The sequence below is a fragment of the Platichthys flesus genome, chromosome 6 (assembly GCF_949316205.1).
Source record: "Platichthys flesus chromosome 6, fPlaFle2.1, whole genome shotgun sequence".
Lineage (NCBI taxonomy): Eukaryota > Metazoa > Chordata > Actinopteri > Pleuronectiformes > Pleuronectidae > Platichthys > Platichthys flesus.
The window spans coordinates 2,369,251-2,388,307 of record NC_084950.1 but is presented as its reverse complement, the minus strand read 5'-3'; the positions used below and the strand labels follow the sequence as shown (position 1 = coordinate 2,388,307).

Genomic DNA, 19,057 nt, shown 5'->3' with positions numbered 1-19,057 from the left:
AACAAGTGGATCCAAGAATTATATTATATTTATTACTTTCTTGGAACATCCGGTCCTGGGTGAAGTTAAAGAGTTTCTGTGAAATTCTCGAATACATCCCGTGTTGTGTTAAATGAGCTCACATGCAAAAAAACGTTTTAACCTCAAACAGCAATGATTCATATTTTTCATTCATAATTTCTCGACCAACGAGTGAAGACAAAAGCTCGGAGCACAGTTTGGAACTGACCATTTATTTAAACTGAATAGCATATGCGTACAAAGTCTCTACAAAGCTAGAAAATATCTAACATACTTTTAGCCATGAGGGGAGAAAAGAAACAAAGCAGAGATCAGACCCTGAACCAACGGACACACATCACCAGCTTCTGGATTTCTCCTAAATGTTCTCTGTTCTTCGCAAAATAGGATTAGACATTAGAATATCAAAGATATACACAACATCTGTAATAAACGTTATTGTCACCTTTATACAAAGCACCTTATCAAAAACCCTCAGTGCACACACACACACACACACACACACACACACGTGTTGCACGTGCACCGGAGTGGAGAGATTCAAGGCCATTTTTGGAATTGATTACAGACAGAATTCCTGTGCCACGCGAGGTTCGGAGAAGAAGATAAACATCCAACTTGCACGTACGAGAAAAAACGTTGACAAACACGGACGACGATGATTCAGAAACTCGGCGGTTTGAAACCTTCTGAGCGACGTGCAGGCGAAACGCTGACGCTGCTTTTCTGAGGGACTTTGTTTCAGCAGATCCTCTAGTTGACGTTTAACAGTAAAAGTCCTAAAGTCGAGTTTATCCCAGTTTCCAGAGGCCTTCTCACAGGGTGTCTCCACTCTGACCAGTAACACGGGTCCATGTTCATTGAAGGAGACACATTCAGCGTCTTATTCCTCATTTGAGGTACGACTGTAAAAGGTTTTCATTTCCTAGGGCTGTCCATCGCTGCTGCTCCTCTTTTCAGCCTCTGTCTCAAACACCTGGTTTGAGCTCCTGTCTCTTTAAGGCCCGAAGGAAAAACTGAAAAAGCCTCATGTCTCCTTTAATGAAGAAATTTAAAATGCCTCAAAAGACATTTAGACCTAATTCCACTCGTTTTAGTTTAGTTGTTTTAATTTAGCTTGTTTACATCTTTACAGTTTCACAGCTCAGGGGCTGCGGCGGCTTCTCGTCCGGCTTCTCTTTTTTTTGGCAGAAGCTCGTAAGTCACTCTGACTCGTTATAAATCACTTCTCCTCTGTGAGGTCTTTGGTAGGCAGGTGGTAGATAAAATCCAAACAGAGGCTCGTTATTGCAGACGCAGCCGCTCCGAGGCCGCGCGTTAGATTCCCACGTACGTGCTACGTGTAGGCGCTCGGGCGCGACAAACAGGAAGCCGCTGCGGCGTGAGACGAGACTCTGGGAAAGCTGAAGGCCGGAGGAAATTGAACAAAGGTTTTTTTTCTGATGTTCTGCTGAAACACAGAGAGACGCTCACACGGGTCTTCAGACAAATAGAGTGAAACTAAAGCGAGTTGGGACGATGGCAGGTCGGAATAGTTCTAGGCACAAAGGTAGAAAGTCCTCGGAGTCGGATGTGAGTCTTTACTCGTGACAGCCGGTCGCTCGGACTGAACATGGTTCCTTTCGAACGGTGAAGGTTCGACAACATGTTCCTGGACGGTTCGGACACACAAAGAATCACAACATCTGTCTCTTCACTGTTCATTCACTACTTCAACACACACAGACACATCTGGGCCTCATTCGTTAAGATGCAAACACAATACTTTATCTTCAGTTTACAAATGAGATGTTGGAAAGTTTATTTTTTTGACAAAGTGAAAAGGTGCATTTCCAAAATGTCAAACTTTTCCTTTGAGTTTAAATAAGTTTCGTTTCCCTTCGTCCGAATGATTTATCTACAGACGTCAGAACGAGTCTGTTGCAGTTAATGAATGAGGCTCCGTCGTGTACGAACTGGTTCAGCATGAATCACGTAGGAAAACGTAAACCGGCTAAATGTCGTGAACAGACGGTTTCGGACAGAGACAGCGTGCGATCCCGAACTACGTGATTCTGATTATTCACTGAATTCTTCTTCTACAACGACAACTCACCAGGAGTAAGAAGCGTGTTCCGACCGAAGGCACTGACACCTGCTGCGCTGCCACCTACAGGGTTTTTGGTTTGTGTTTCATAAATTTCTTTTATGCTGACGTGGCGTCGTGGACGAGGAGGAAACCAGTCCTCCGCTGATTAAAGGGACCGTGTCCTTAAAAACAATAAAGTCCTCCAGAGTGGGAATCGAACACTGGACGTGGAAAACAGGACAACCTTCGATTTAAATATGGACGTAACAACATTTCAGTCTCCAACACCTGCGTCAGTGTGACTGTACATAAAGATGGACGACATGACTTGATCACCCCCTGGTGGCTGCCTGGAGTACAGGTCAAAACCCTCCTGCCTCCTCGGTGTTAGCAGACGGGACAAGGACCAATTCACACACTGGATAAAAAGATGGACGACAAGACGACTCCCAGCAGGTGAAACAAAAGCGTTGCTGGTTTGTTTCCATCGCCCCCTGGTGGCTGGCTACGGCATGGGGCCGTACGTCCTCCAGGTTAGCAGATGGGGCATGGACCAAATTCCAAAGGTCAAAGTTCATGTCAGATAAATGTTTCTCAAAGATCTTATCCGACAGATTCCATGTTCATGAGACTGACTCGTGATTGGTCGAGGGCGCTCATCCCCTCGCTGCCACTCGACGGCTCCGCGTGACGTCACAGACAGAAGACGCTTCAGCTTCTTCTCAGGACAACAGGAGGAAGCAGAGACCTTCTTCAGGTGATCGTCTTCTTTTCCAGCCCGTGAGCTGTTAAAGCTCGAGTTTAGCTGGTAGAAGAATTCTGAACTAAGTGAAATTTGAGGATCACAGGTTTAATTTTAATTTTAAACAAACGTTTCCTCGAACACCAGGAAGGACGTTAGAGTCACAGTGTTTTTCAAATTGACTCAACACAAAGTACAGAAAGTTATAATCCTCAAAACACGTCTGTGGCTCGACTAGCGTCACGGGGAACAAATCGTACATGTGATCCAATGTTAACGTAATAATTTATGTATAACTGTAGAGATGTAAGTCAGTGAGTGCTAACGCTAACACTCGTTTTCCTGCTTGAGGAAAGAAAAGGTCACAGAAACACGATGCCTCCACTAAATCGGCCGGGACGTGAATCTTGAGGATCATGACTTCAACAGGGTCGGGACTCATTTATTCATTTACTTATTTGAATCATCTCTCGTCACCTGTTGCACAAATACCTGAATTTCACTTATATTACACTTCTTATTGACATAAAGTTTTTAGATAGTGATCCTGGATTTAAAATATAGTCTCTATGCTACTATCGATACACACTTTACCCAAAGGTTAGAAGTTATTCTTGTTTTTTTTAAAGAAAACATACAAAAGGTAGAAATTAGATTTTCTTTTTTCTTTTCTTTGGGAGAAAAAAACCTCTTTTTTAAGTTTTGTGCAAGAACGCAGCTTCACACGACTCTGAGCGGTGACCACGTTGTGTATCGATGATGCACAGGGTCGGACCTTCAGTGTGCGTCGATACTCCGGCTGATAACACACACACACACACCCCTTTTCCACAGGAGGGCGGAGAGAGAGAGAGAGAGAGAGAGAGAGAGCGAGAGGGGGGGGGAGTGTGGTCGGGAGCCAATTAGCAGGAGACGTGACATCCCCTGATGAAATCTGAGTCAGGATGTTCTTGGGGAGGAAAAAAAAAAAAGAGCCCAGGTCGATTTGAATGTGTTTCCATGGCTGCACTGTCACTGTGCTTTTTTTCCTCTCGGCTAACGAGCGTCTAATTTCCCGTCCGAGTTAATATCTCGTGTGAAGACGCTCCTGTCGGGGGAATATTCTGCAGCACAAAATGATTATTAAGAAACCCTCCCTTTGTCAGGATTCTCCCAGAAGCCTCAGTGAGCGTGCAGCCATTTAGAGTCGAAGGCTGAGAGACGCCGTTAATCGCCCAAACAAAGGCCGTATGTGTGTGTCTGTGTGTGTGCGTGTGTGTGTGTCTGTGTGTGTCTCCTCTGTGTCTACAAGTGTGTTAATCCTTGACGAGTCGATAGATGTGGTGCTGTGCTCCGTGTTCATTGTTGGACACCTCGAACACACACGCCATACACAGCAAGGTCTCCTGAGTGTCTCTGTTGCTCACCACCTGCACACACACACACACACACACAGACACACACAGAGAGAAAAAGAACAAGGTCAGCTGTTGTAATGCGTGTGTGTTCCCCTGCAGTACGACAGAGTGTGCGAGGTCCTCACCAGCAGAATAGTGAAGTTCTCCAACACACTGTTCATCATGTATTTCTCCGGCAGGTGTTTGAGCTTGTGGATGAAGTTGATCATGTATTCACACATGGGCGAGCGACTGATCCTGTAGACGAAGCGTCCGTTCTCAAACCTGGCGTACTCCGTCTGAGAGGGGGGGGTGAGAGAGAGAGAGAGAGAGAGGTGGAGGAGGAGGAGAGAGAGAGAGAGAGAGAGAGAGTGAGTGAGTGAGTGAGTGAGTGAGAGAGAGAGAGAGGAGGAGGAGAGAGAGAGAGAGAGAGAGAGAGAGAGAGAGAGGTGGAGGAGGAGGAGGAGAGAGAGAGAGAGAGAGAGTGAGTGAGTGAGTGAGTGATTGAGAGAGAGAGAGAGAGAGGAGGAGGAGAGAGAGAGAGAGAGAAAGAGGGGAAGAGAGAGAGAGAGAGAGGGGGGAAGAGAGGGAAGAGGAGGAGGAAAGGAAGAGAGAGAGTGCGAGATAGAGAGAGGGGAAGAGAGAGAGAGAGGAGGAAGAGAGAGAGAATTTACCTTTATTATTATTATGATATGTGATATATGATATAACATAATCAAAATATATTGTTATATATTATAATAAATATACTATAATCAGCAGGATGTGACAAGGAGACAACAACTTTAAGATGGAAACAAGGTAGTGTTCAAATTAACTAAATACATAAAGAGCTGCTTCACGTAAATAACTGAAAACGTATTGTTTTATGAAAATAAAAAGAAAGTAAAATAAAAGGTGAAAAGAAACTGATAAAAAAAATACAAGATCTAATGCAAGCAAGTCAATAAAATGGGTTTAAAGAAGAATTTAAAAGAACATTAATAATATGTTTATAATAGACCTGCCAGAACTTAATTGAATGTGCCATATTGTGAGAAAAGGCTTTTATGAATAAGTTAAATATCATCATGAGAAGAGAGCAGCGTCCTCACCTCCACCTTCTCGACCACCTGCTTGCCGAAGGAGCAGACCTTGGTGGAGCAGGTGATGGTCATGTTCTCCGAGCTCTCGTACTGGCTGCTGACGCCGTAGAAAGCCGCAGGGTCGTCCTGCACGCTGTAGTTCAGGTCCGCCTGGAAAACAAGCACCAGACCTTTGTGATTAACGATACACGGGGAAGAGACTATTAGAAATAATCAATAATCAATCACAGGAACAACATAAGAACATGAGCACAGACAGAGATATCCAACAGCGCCCTCTGCTGGAAGCTCGGTCACATTACACGTGATGCATCAACAGGTGGAGGCTGAATTATTCCTATTAAACTAATAAAACTAAAGTGTTTTGTTTACAAGTGAGAACAAAATTTCATCTGTCCTCTTCACTGGGACAAAGACACAATCCAGGGACAGACATCAGCTGCTGTTAGTGTCCTAAACTGTCTCAACTCAGACGCCTGAGCTCAGCAGAGACACGTGAAATCACAGCGTCTGCAGAGCGCTGCGGGAAAAGGAACAGATACACGTGGGATGTGGATCTCTGAAAGTCCTTTGGTGTTCTGCAGCACCAACACACACACACAGACACACACACACACACACACACACAAAAACACAGGTGGAGACGGGGGAGGAGGCAGGAGGTGAGCAGGTGTTCAAACAACGCAACGGTGCTTTCATCAGCCCACCACCTCCACATCCCAGGTGGAAAGACACGAAACACACACACATAGAGACACACACACACATAGAGACACGCACACACACACCTGTACGTGCAGACAAAGACGAGGCTCTGAGTGGAAAAACACAGCTACAGCACAAGAACATCTCCACTCATTCCTTGTATTTCTGTCGGTGTAGAACAGAATGAAAAGCGTTTCTCTTCTCACCCAGAACTTGATCAGGTAGAAGGCGTTCTGCGGGCCCTTGCTGAACAGCTCCTTCAGGCCGCCCTTCTTCTCGGGGAACTTGTCGTAGATCTGCCTGATGTCCACACACTCCAGCATCGGGTCGCTGTAGGTCGGGCTGCTCTGGCTGATCTGGACAAACAGGTGCTTGTTGTACTGAGGGAGGAGGAAGAGGAGGAAGAGGAGGAAGAAAAGGAGGAAGAGGAGGAAGAGGAGGAAGAGGAGGATGAGTTCAGAGGCAGAAAGGACTTCAAGGTTCAATCTTCTCATCTCACATTTGGGAAGACGATCAAAAGAACAGAAAATCAGTTCATAATACTTTTCAATATAAAAACTGTGATCCAGAAGGGTTAAGAAGTTACAGTATATAATACTGAGTCACTTCTTATATTTATATATAACATTGTTGTCGTATTTGACAAAATATGAACAAAATTTGTGATAGTATCTATGAAAATCTAACTAAAGCAGCTAATATGTCAAATCAAACTAATAACATTGTTTGATGCTGCTGTAGTTAATTTATTTAATTTAACAAACACAAGATTTACTTTATTTTATATTAAAATATATATTTGATAAAATAATTAGATCAATTTGACTCTAAAATTACTCACAAAATCACAATCTAGTTCCTGTAGTTTTGAACATCACATGTTTATTTGCCTTCCCCCCCCCCCTTACGACAGTTAATCCAAATATACAGTAATTTTCATTTTGTTTCTGTCACACTAATTGAAGCTTCAGAGAAATTAAAGATTATTTTCCTGCTTCATATTTTTCCACATGTGATGAAGAGTCGTCTTCTTTTATATCGTTGGACCAACACTTTGTTTTCTAAACTAGAAGCAACAAGATGGATGTCGGCTGTCTGTCGGTGCGAGGCAGAGAAATGACGGAGAGAGCAAAGTGTGTCAGGAAGACAGATCGACTGAGCGGAGGCAGAGATAGAGCCTCACAAAGGTTCACGCACACACACACACGCACGGACAGACACACACACAGACACACACAGACACACACAGGCCTTTAATGCTGTTCTCTGCTGCAGGTTATCTGTCATCTCGCTTTATAGGACAGCAGGGAGTGTTTACTGTGTGTGTGTGTGTGTGTGTGTGTGTGTGTGTGTGTGTGTGTGTGTGTGTTTCTGTCTGTGTGTGTGTGTCTGTGACTCACAGCCTCTTGGTCCCTCTGTGTCTCCAGGAAAGATGAGAACTCCACCAGTCGTAGTTTGGTGGTGCCGATGGAGCGACCCTGCCACGCCGGCTCTCTGTGCGATTGGGTAGTAGGGGGGGGCTCGTAGGCTAGAGGACACACACACACAGACACACACAGACACACACAGAGTTAAACCTGGCTTCACAATGCAGGAATCATTCTTTGGTGCTAATGTGTAGAGTTTCACACCCGTCAGGCGGAGGGGAGGTTAATGGGAGCACATGTGACGGAGTGGGAACAGACTCACAACTCATCAGCTCCGTCTCACTAAGGCTTCCTCTCGTTGTTGTTTAGCTTCTGTGGCTAACGCCTGGTTTCAGTTCCAGCTCTGAAGTCAACGAGTCAATGACACACCAACGATGGAGGGAAGTCGAGAGACAAGTTCAATTCCCACATCGTAGTATTTGTCCGCACTAGAATCATGGACTCACTTCCAGCTCCTGCAGCTTTGTGTTGTGTTTGTGTTGTACCAGGGGATGTGTTCATGTGGCTAGATGTGGTGACGGAAAACCACTGGGACGCTAACGGCTAAGTCAGTGCAGCCAGATGGGAAATGATGGAAGTAACAGAGGTTCCAAACAATACAAAAATCACCCCCCCCCCCGATCACTGCCCATGTCGGAGTGATATTATCGTACTAATCAGATCGTAGTATAAGTATCGTACATCTGGCTGCAGGTAGCTAGCATGTGAGGTTAGCACGTATCTCACAGAGGAGGCTAATCAGCAGCTAACAACCACCTTCCCATCAAATAAAGATGTTATTCACTGTTTTTAAAGTCACAGATTTAGCATGAAACATAAATAATTGCACCAATATCTAAACAGAACAAGCACAATTAGCCTTAATAGAGAAGATTAGAGGGGGGGGGGGGGGGGGGGGGGATTCTGTGGATCCGAGGCTGAAGGTTTTAGTTTCTGTAACACACATTTAACGCTGTAGCAGAAATATACAACTTGACAATTCTTAATAATTCATATTAATGTCTGTCCATCTCCTCTGCTCCGGAGGAGAGTCAGAGCTTCATTCACCACAGGTGGAGACTCCTCTCTCTCTGTCTTTTTGACCTCTTCACAGGACAAACCTCCGAACACACCGGAGACGTCTGTCTCCAGGACGGAGTCAAACCCCCCCCCCCCCGCAGAGCGAGAGCGGCCTGAGAGCCGGGGGGGGGGGGGCCTGTCCGCTGCACAGAGAACACACAATCCTCTCACCTGTGATGGTGGTGGTCCCCGCTGTCTGCACAGTGTAGGCCTGCTGAGAGAAGGGCTTGATGCTGGAGGGGAACAGGGACAAACAGGAGACAAGTGAGCGGGCTGAAAGCAGGAGGGACACTTTGTCCCCACGTCCCCCAGAGACGAATCTGTGTCTCGTATGAACAGGTGCTGGAGCACGGAGGTCAAGAGCATCTGGGAGTTCAGCTGCTAAATCCCCTCTTACTGCCATCATCATCATCATCAGCATCATCATCTTCATCATCATCATCATCAACAGCAATGGAGCATATTCCTAAGGCAGCCATTTTCCTCTTCCTTGTCGATATAATAATAATAATAATGTTGTACAGCTGTGATCCGAGTTAATAAAGAGAGTAAAAAGATGAATCGTGACATTTCGCTCTGTATTTATATCATCAATTAACTAATTTAAAAACAAAACCATTCAAGACACGTCCATCTTTATATACAGTCTATATTTCAAGTGCTATATAAATATATATATATTTAGCTATAAGCTTTTAAAACTGAAAGTCAGTAACACAGTCATGAGGGTGTTTGAGGTGACTCACTCTTCTGAGGCTGAGCTGGACTGTCCCCCAGGAATCATCCCCTGCCACAGCTGAGAACACACACAGACACGCACAGACACACACAGACACACACACACACACACAGAGACACACAAACACACACAGAAACACACGCACACACAATGAATCCACTGAAGCGAGGCTGCAAACCTTGAAGCAAACTGAACATTTGTGTTTTTCTAGTTTGTAGAGAAAAATGAATCATGTCCTTGTGCTTCCTGTATTATATATTATATATTATATATTATATATTATATATTATATATTATATATTATATATTATATATCCACAGTGTTGTGGTTACCTGTGCGTTTCCGGGGAAGCTGGCTCGTACCAGTCCAGGCAGCAGTTTGCTGTGGATGGCGGTGGCGGAGACGATCTGAGCCGAGGACATGGACGAGATGCTCTGCAGAGCTTTGTCCTTAGCGCCCTGGTCCTGCACGTGGACACAAAACACCATCATCATCATCATCATCATCATCATCATCATCATCTTCATCATCATTATTGTCCTGCTCTTACAGACGAACACAGGGAGACGTGAGAAGCAGTACATTCTTTAAATAACTGGAATTATTGTAACTGATGGATCTAAAATGCAGAAAATAGTTTTCATCATCAAGTCATTTTCTGACAGACTGTCGTCTCCTGCTATTTTAGGATTTGACAGATTTACATTAACAGTAAAATATGTTCATGTTAAACAAAGAGGAGAAACAGTAGCATTTAGAAATTAGAATAATTTACAAGAAGAACATCAGCTGCATTGAAGAAGACTTAAAACTGGAGATTTACACATGAAGTGTTTAGGGATGTTCTAAGTAGACAAGGATGCTGAAGGGGGGGGGGGGGTGGCAGCTGCAGCAACCCCTATTGGCAAGGGGCTGTAACTGCAAGGCTAAAAATGTACTTAACATGTCAATAAAGAAAACGTAGGCTTAATATCAGTTTTTAATGAGATTTGATTACATTTATTGAATATTCAGAGTATTTCCTGTCTCATACACATATGTAGAATGTGATTGGGCTCTAAGGGACAGTGGGTTCGATCTGTCTCAGGCTGTTAAAACAGTGACTTCCAGCAGAGTCACACTAACCTGTCGACTTGTGTTGTGACGTCTGAACGCGTCAGAAACGTGAAGCAGCAAAACGCTGATTGAAACAGACTCACAGGCTCTGCAACAGGCTGGAGGTTCACTAATTGGCAGCTTCACTCACGTTAATTAGGGCTGAAAGAAAAACCTCTGCTGGGGGGGGGGTTGGTGACGTTATCCGAGGGAATCAAGTTGGATTTGAACCCTAAACACCAGGAACCATATGGGTTTGATAGCTTCTTTTCATCAACAAATCCCACAAAAAGACACAAAACAGTCATTTAATGAGTTAATTAGTTCTAATCCTCACTGATCTGATGTGTTTGTTACTAAAAGAATACCAGAAAATAAATAACCCACTAAAATAAACAATAAAAGACGGATCTGATTATTAAAACCTTTTACCTTTAGCTTGGACTGAAAGTCTCTGGATTTCCGTCTCGCTAGGACCTGGATATGACTGGATACCTGGAGGAGAGGAAGAGGAAGAGGAAGAGCGCCAATTAAAAAGAGAGGAGAGAAAGGAGACAGGAAAAGAAGGGGAGATGAAGGAGGAGAGGAGAGGAGAGAACGAGGGTAAGAGAAGTGGGGGGGGGGTGGAGGGTGGAGACGAGAGGAGGAAGGACTAAACAGTGAGTTGCCATGGTTATGAAAAGACTGTTGCCACACTGGAAGAGTGCACACACACACACACACACACACACACAGACACACACAAACACACAGACACACACACACACACACTCCCCTGACAACAGTGAATAGAACCATCTATGTTCATCTTTGGAGAGAAGACACCAGGGAACACAGGTCCAAGAACCGAGATATTAAGATCAACACATGGTGAAACTACATCTGACGTTTAATAACCTCAACATATTTATTTCTTCTGCTCTTCAGAGATGTCGAGTTAAATCATAGAATTAGGAAATAGAAGATATTCTAGTTATAGTAATATTCTATTCTCTGTATGTGTCATGCAATCATTTACCATAAATTATGTTTTAAATTTGTTCTTTGTTTAGTGAAAGAACAACACAAGAGAAATGTCTTAGAAAGATGTTATATTAAATTATAATTATATATCATGATCATTTGAATGGTTGAAGAGTTACTTTCACCAAGAGGTTGTGTGTTCACACGTTTGTCTGACTGTCAGCAAGAACTACACAAAGAGGATTCGCTTCAGGGAAGAAGAACCCACAACATTTAACAATGTGCGATAGGACACACTATCATTCATTTCTCATGGAATAATTCATGAATCTTGATTTTACACTGATATCTGGGATGTTGTGCTTCTATCTTGATTGAATTTAAAGAGACTGGAGCAAGATTATTCAAAAAACTACCCCCAAAAAATACTGAATGGATTAAAGTGCTGATCTGGGATTACATCTTTTCACTTTCTTTAACAGGGCGAGAGAGAGAGAGAGAGAGAGAGAGAGAGAGAGAGAGAAAGAGTCAGCACAGGAGACGTCTTTCAGTTTCGATAATGGACGTTTCATTAGTTAAAGGACTTTTCATGTTAGTTCTCAGTTTCTTTTCAGCCTCCCTGTCACGTCTGTTTATAGAAAAACAGGTCACAACAATATTTTCTTTATTGTTTATTCAGTAAATTAAAAGTTTTCACACCGGTCGGCTCAGCTTCCATCACTTACAGAGTTTCTTCTGATTCCATGTTGTCTTTCTTTGACAGAACTGGACCTGTGATCTTTTCCTTGTTGGGTTCAAAGCACTCGTTTGTTTTTTACCTGTTTCCTCGTCCGCGTCTTCCCTGTTCGCAGTTTGATGTACCGGGCGATCAGCTCGTTTCGGCCTGGAGGAGAAAAGACACATCACGTGTTGATGAAAACATTCTGCACGTTGCTGTCTGTCTCAACACACACACACAGACACACACAGACACACACGTGAACACTCATTTGAACGCTCTGTCTTTCTCACAAACCATCACAAGCAGAAATCACATGACCCGACAAACAACTTAGAGCCTGATTCAGGGCTGTTGACCCAGCGACCCCTGTTGCTCTATATTGTTGTTTTTATATTGTTGTTTGTAAAGTGCACCAACCACACCAAGGCAATTTCCTGTATGTGAAAATATACAAGGCAATAAAAAGAATTCTGATTCTGATTCTGATTCTGATTCTGAGCCCGCTACTCACGTGCACGCACACACACACACACAGACACACACACATGCACACACACGAAAATCACACACGCCATGGCCCTGAATACACATGACCCAACAATACAGGCATTCATGCAGACTGGCTGTCCCCTGATTAAAGGAACCAGCAGGCCAGCTGTACCCATGCTTACGTGTGTGTGTGTGTGTGTGTGTGTGTGTGTGTGTGTGTGTGTGCACCCATGCACACTCACACACACACACACTTACAATGCTGAATAATTCAACCCATTCAATAGGGAGCACAGCAGACTCAGCATGACCTGGCTAGTATAGATTAGTGGGCGAGAGGAAGACGGGAGAGAAGAGAAGCAGAGAACCTCGGTGTCACATCCAGAGAACCTGTCACCGACACCAGGCTTTGTGTAGCAGCGTGTGTGTTTCCAACGACGCACAAAACACAGATTAGTTAACAGATTAACGGAGCCGCTCTGCAGAGGCCTCTTAAGAACGACCCGGGTCTGGACTCCGGAGTCTCAAACACTCAAAGGCGGTTTTGAATAATCACGTGAAAGTTGTTTTTTCACAGTTTCTGGATCAGTTTGCTTCAGTTTCGTCTTTTCTGCTGCGACCGAGTGGAAAACCAGAGCGAGGCCAGCTGGCCAACTGACGGTCAAGATCAGCACAAAGCCAAACCTCTACACACACTAACCACATGGCTCACAACAATAGGCCTAACTAACCAGCAGATGGTGTGTGTGTGTGTGTGTGTGTGTGTGTGTGTGTGTGCTCTGACCACTCTCACTGAGATAGGGAGCTTAGAGTGATAAAATCTACAGCTCCCCATGCAGGTGTTTTCCTTCTAGCAGTCAAAAGCTGCGACTGACGACAGCAACACACACAAACACGCACACACAAGTATATACATGCATGAGTGCCAACACACACACACAGACACACACAGGCACACACACACACAGAGTGGGTCCTGGCTGCGGAGGCTGACATCTGACTCCAGAGGGGCCAGCTGGTCTTTCTAGGAGGCTTAACGGTGAATTATCATCCTTCACTAACCCTGCGGCACACATCCCTCACTCCCCCCCCCCCCCACCACCACCACCCAGCTCTTTCTCAAAAACTCTCCAGTACACACACACACACACACACACACACACACACGCACGCACACCCTCTCCCTCCCCTCGCCCTTCCATCCATCCTCTGTTCTGGCTGTTCCCTTCTTTCCCCACCTCTGTCCCCTCTCGTAGTGAATGGGCTTCCCTTCTGCTCACTCCCTCTCTTTCCTCTCTTTCTCTACTTGCCCAGTAAAAGTCTTCAAGGCCAAAGTCAGATGGTCATTAACTGTGACGAACAGCCCCCCCCCCCCCCCCCCTCTCCACCGGCTGTAGCTGCAGATATTGAGGAAAAAAGGCGATGCTCTGGAACTACACTTCTTTACATTGATTCACTCTCATGTAAGAGGATCCACACGAGGCTCTGTGATAAAATGAAAAAGCTGAATCAGTTTGAAATTCAAATGAAATGAAACGCTGTGCACGAGGCAGATTCCACGCTGGAAACAAATGATCATCTAATTCCTCACTTGTCACTGAGCGAGCGCCGAAACTCCGACGAGAACAAATAACCACTTAGTGAATAAGCGCTTTTGTACCGATTTTCTTTTTCCCTCGTCTGGAAAGAAGCTGCAGTCGTTTACCGACCGCCCGTCACACACGAGCCGGTCCGGTGATTAAGAGCTTCAGCTGCTTTAAAGAACAACTCCAACCCTTTCAGAGGGAGGTCACAGCCTCGCTAACAAGGCTGCAGTGGAGTGCCCTGCATTGTTGTGTTCCCCGGGAAGACCTCAGAGACCGTGGGGGCCAAGCTCTGGTCCCGGGGCCCGACCTCGGTAGGGCCAGGGCGCCGGTTTGGGCCTCTAATCGTTTGCTCAGCTCTTGGTTTTTCTCTCAGGTGCAGTCTGAGATCACCGCGGCTCCTGATAACCACGCAGTTAATCATTGGTTTGCCGTCATCGATTCCTTTTAAAGAATAACCGAACCCGGGGAATGTTTAGTGGAACAGGTGGAGACGTCAGCTCCACAGTCGAGCACACACACACTGGAGCTCTGTTCTTCAACACTCATATCTGTTTAGGTTTGTTTACATTGTACACGTTTCTATTTTATACTTCCTTCTGGGTCTATTGTACTTTTTACTTCACTTTTCCCTTTTCGCTGCTGTGACCCGGTGAATATCTGATCGATGGTCGCTTCACAGTGAAGTGTTCCCACAGACAGGCACTCTGATCGTCCATGAACAGTTTTTAATCTCCCCTCAGACATTTGTTTGGTTTATTCTTTTACTTCTCTTCTTTTCTTTATGTTCAGCACATTAAGAAACTTGATTTGATCTGATTGAAACATGTTAATAAGACTCGTCCTGAAGATGTTTGAGGGATATTTGTCACATGATCCAGTTCCTCCATTAACACACAGAGCAGGCTGTGGACTTAACGTCTGTTATCAACATGTCTCTGATCCGCGGCTTAAGAGGCAGCAAAGGTTCAATACCATTTAAACCACTTTCATATTTGTCCGGTGGATCCATACGATGTGTCTGTAGGGGACAAAGCCACTGCCCATTACTTTCTACCTCTGATGTACCTTTGCCAAGGATAATAGCTCCATTATTCACCTTTTCATTCTCTCTGCCTTTTACATGCATCCATTTATGAGATCTCCACTCTTCTCTCCTGCTAAGTTCCTCTCGGCACTTTCGAACATTTTCCTTCTTTTATATTTCGGTCCATTTCCCCCTGTAACCAGTGGGGGGGGGTCCTTTTTAGGTTCCCTTCCCCTCAGGTATCACCTCGTTCTTTTCTGTTGGACGACTCCGCTGACAATCATTTTGTAAATGAATGAGACGCCCAAGAAAAACACAAAACTGCCTTTAATGACTGGATAGAGATAACACCGACCAACAATGTGTGTGTGTGCGGAGCAGGAAGCTTTGTGCAGCAGAACAAACATCACTGTGTTTGTTCAGCAAAAGAAAAAATCCCTGTTTCCCAAAAGTCAAATAAAACTGAATGCAGGAAATAAAAATAAACCAGACACAGATTCATAATTGGGGCTCGACAGATGTTTGAGTGACGGTTCAAACCCCCTCGGTCTGGACGCCCCTCCCCTCGTGCCGCCTCTGCTCTGCCTCCGAAAACAGACACAGTCTAACGTAATTAGGGCCCCGATGATAAACATGTCAACAACCCAGAGTCAACACGCTAAACAAACGGCAAAGAACATGGCACAGAGGACAGGACGGGACCCGCCGATCAACAGGAGACTCAGTTTGTCAGTGAATTACTGCGTACGTCTAAAAATATGTGTTCAGTCACTGACCATCACAGACAAGGCAGATTTTTTCTATTCAGCTACAGACACAAGAACTCGTCAGTGGGTATTTTCACCGGTGGAAAAGTGGATGAACACTAATGTGTCTAAATGGAAAAGTTCAACAATTAGAAATGGTCTGAACTCTTCGATGAAGGTTCCAAGGTAAAACTTCATCGAGGGCACATGAGGAAAGAAGAGTAGAATATTAAAAAGGTATTTAATACCATGAAACCTAAAAAGCCAGAGCAGTGAAGTAGTCATGAGAGAGAGAGAGAGCGAGAGAGAGAGAGGGAGAGAGAGAGAGAGCGGGAGGGAGGCACAGCTGGTGGCAGCCAGAGGACCATCTGTTCATCACTTTATTAGTTCACTCACTCACACACACACACACACTCACACACAAACACACACACACACACACAAACACACACACACACACAAACACACACACTCCCTCTGAGTGTCACGCTCGTACACTCAGGCACCTACAGCCTCTATTTCCTCTCTCTCTCTCTCTCTTTTACACGTTATATCTCTGAGTCTCGACCGTCCACGCTCTGATCCTCGAGTCTCTCACAGCGAACACTTCCATCTCTCGACCAATCACACGGTGCGGAGACGTTACATTCTACCACAACGAGCTACGTGCCAATTAGCGACTAACGATCAAAGCGATTCACACCCTGAACACATGGCTCCTCACTTCATGTATAAATACTCTAACAAGTGTCAGAAACTCGTCCTCGTTCTGAGTGAATGATCAACGACCGCTAACACTCAAACACATCACAACTAATACTAATACTAATTTAAACTAGTCAAATACTTTTCTGTGGCATCACAAAGTCTAGAACTTGACTTGAGTCCACCTGTGGCAAATTGAATTGATGGGATAACATTTAAAAAGGCAAACATGTGTGTATGTAAAGTTCCCACAATGCACACAATGCATGTTAACACAAAAAACAACCTGTGGAAACTAAGGAGCTCTTTGCCAACATTAAAAATTTGGTTTAAAACCATTTCTTAACTTTTGATTGTTCCACATTATTAATAGTGAAAAAGGAAAACTAACACCATTGGGAATGGATTGAATTGGTGATGGAAGTTTGAAACCAGGGTGAACACGACAGGGGAGATGAAGAAGAGAAACTCCAGCTCTACTGGCAATGGGAGAAAATCCCCTTTTTAAAACAGCTTTACACAAGTTTAAAAACTAGGTGACTTCAGAGATGGAAGAAGGATCCTCTCAGCAGCTCTTCATCGATCAGCTCTTTACGGTAGAGTGGACAGACAGAAGCCATGTGACAGCCTGCTTCCAGTTTGTTAGAGAGCAATTAAAGGAGTGAGAGCATGAAGGATTCTGATGACTTCAAAATCCATCTGTTTTTGCAGAAGAGCTGTCTGGTGAGCACAAGCTCCAGCTTTTCACCAGGCTGCCACCATCACTGTGGTGGAGGCAGCATCATGAGATCAGGAGCTTCTCAGCAGCAGAGACAGGGAGTGCACATCACCTGACGCCGAGGTGACACTTCACACTTCAGCCCAACAATGACACAAAGCATCTATCCAGGACAGCGCTGGACCGAACTCCCAGAGGAGCCTTTGAAAACCTGGTCTCTGCAGAGAGACGCTCACAGACATGTCCCCTTTAATCTGATTGAGAGGATCCTCCAGGATTAACAGCCCAAATCCAGCGTTCACAACTCGTGGAGACTCACTGAAGAAGACTCAAAGCCGCCATTTATGCCTCAGAGCCATTAAAGAACTGAATTAAGGGTCTGAAGAAATTATCAAATGAGAGTTTTTTAATAAATTTACATTTAAGATGTTTAAGAATAGATTCATTGGCAAAAAATGGCAATTTCATCCATTTAAAAATCAAATGTGGAAAGAGTGAAGGGGTCTGAATAGTTTCTAAAGCCACTAAGAGCTTCACCACTGAGAAAATGAGCTTCTTTCTCTATTTGATATCATTAAAATGCTTTGTATTTGGGGCTGTTGGTTCAGCACAACTACCAAACTGGTAAGAAGATGTCTTGTTTCCATTCCCAGTTACTCACCGTACATCTTTCCCTCGTCCGACAGTATAATCTTCCTCCTCCCGCAGGGGGGGTAGATGGCCAGGGCCTCCTGGAAGCTCTGCTCGATGTCGGGGCTCCAGACCCCCTCCGGGTCCCCGTCCATGGTCTTGTCCCCTCCTGAGTCGCTCAGTTGGTCCATGTCCTCCCCCCCACTCTCGCTGCCGCTCCAGCTGCTGCGCTCCATGATGCCAGCTAGCGTTAACAAGCCAACTCGTGTACTCAGCAGTTACGCTAATGGTTTGATGCTAAGTAGGTAATGTTAAGTCAAACTAACGCTAATGGAGATCGTTAACCCCCAGCAGGAGCAGTCAGCTGCGAGCTACTACACGCAGAATGCTAACGCTAACTGCGTGATCCAAAAGGGGCCGATGTCCGACTGAAGAAAAACTCCACGAGTTGGTGCGATGTCCGACGGCCGGCGGCAGGAACCCTGAGATGGAAAGAAGAGAGAACGATGTTATTGTTGGCTGAAGTTCAAGGGTGAGATATTGTCGTGCGTGCAAACATTCATGACTGAAACACAACAAACCACAACGAAAAATATATAAATCGCAAATCAGTGATGCCAATGTTCATCAAACCGATGATTAAGAAGAACAAGAACAAGAACAAGAACAAGAAGTTCAATGTATAAAGGCGCAGAAAGACGTCTCAATGGCCCCCTGGTGGCTGGCTGCAGTATGTGTCATACCCTCTGCCTTCTCCATGTTAGTTGATGATGGAACATGGACATATCTAAATGATGTCACAGGCGCTGGATGGCAGCGTTCAACATTATCGTCCTCCCTCTTTATGAACAGTCTATGGTACAGACGCCAACAGGAGAATTTCATTTCCAGCTCTAGGCGAACAGAGCGTCTTTCTCTCCTCGCTGCCGGGGGGGGGGGGGGGGGTTCGTGATTCATGCTGATATTTTCCCAACCGAAAAAAAAAGAAGCTTTAAATTGTGATTATGTCGGTCGAGAGCCTGCGTCCCAGGTGATGGAGGGAAATTATTGCTTCTTTTCAAGTGGGAAATTGCCTATTTTGTTAAACTGTTGTGTTTGCGGAACATAAAATCCACATGCACACAAGTGGAACAAGTGAATGGGACAGACGGACGGAC

At 44.8% G+C, this 19,057-nt stretch overlaps 1 protein-coding gene across 2 annotated transcripts in view; it reads right to left on the bottom strand.

Annotated features, from left to right (window-relative positions):
* Positions 1–212: 212 nt before the first annotated feature.
* Positions 213–19,057, bottom strand: part of tead1a (TEA domain family member 1a) — a 30,140-nt gene continuing 11,295 nt past the window's right edge. Inside the window, exons 2-12 of one of the 2 annotated variants that reach the window (XM_062390516.1) lie at positions 17,932–18,382; positions 12,100–12,164; positions 10,751–10,813; positions 9,556–9,687; positions 9,230–9,279; positions 8,655–8,716; positions 7,398–7,525; positions 6,204–6,377; positions 5,302–5,442; positions 4,354–4,506; positions 213–4,240 (exon numbers count right to left, since the gene is read on the bottom strand). In XM_062390516.1, the coding sequence (XP_062246500.1) occupies positions 4,127–4,240; positions 4,354–4,506; positions 5,302–5,442; positions 6,204–6,377; positions 7,398–7,525; positions 8,655–8,716; positions 9,230–9,279; positions 9,556–9,687; positions 10,751–10,813; positions 12,100–12,164; positions 17,932–18,136 (1,287 nt within the window). In that variant the 5' untranslated portion in view covers positions 18,137–18,382 and the 3' untranslated portion in view covers positions 213–4,126. Of the gene's footprint in view, positions 4,241–4,353; positions 4,507–5,301; positions 5,443–6,203; positions 6,378–7,397; positions 7,526–8,654; positions 8,717–9,229; positions 9,280–9,555; positions 9,688–10,750; positions 11,288–12,099; positions 12,165–17,931; positions 18,383–19,057 lie in introns of those variants that run through there. The other variant, XM_062390515.1, reaches the window with a different exon arrangement.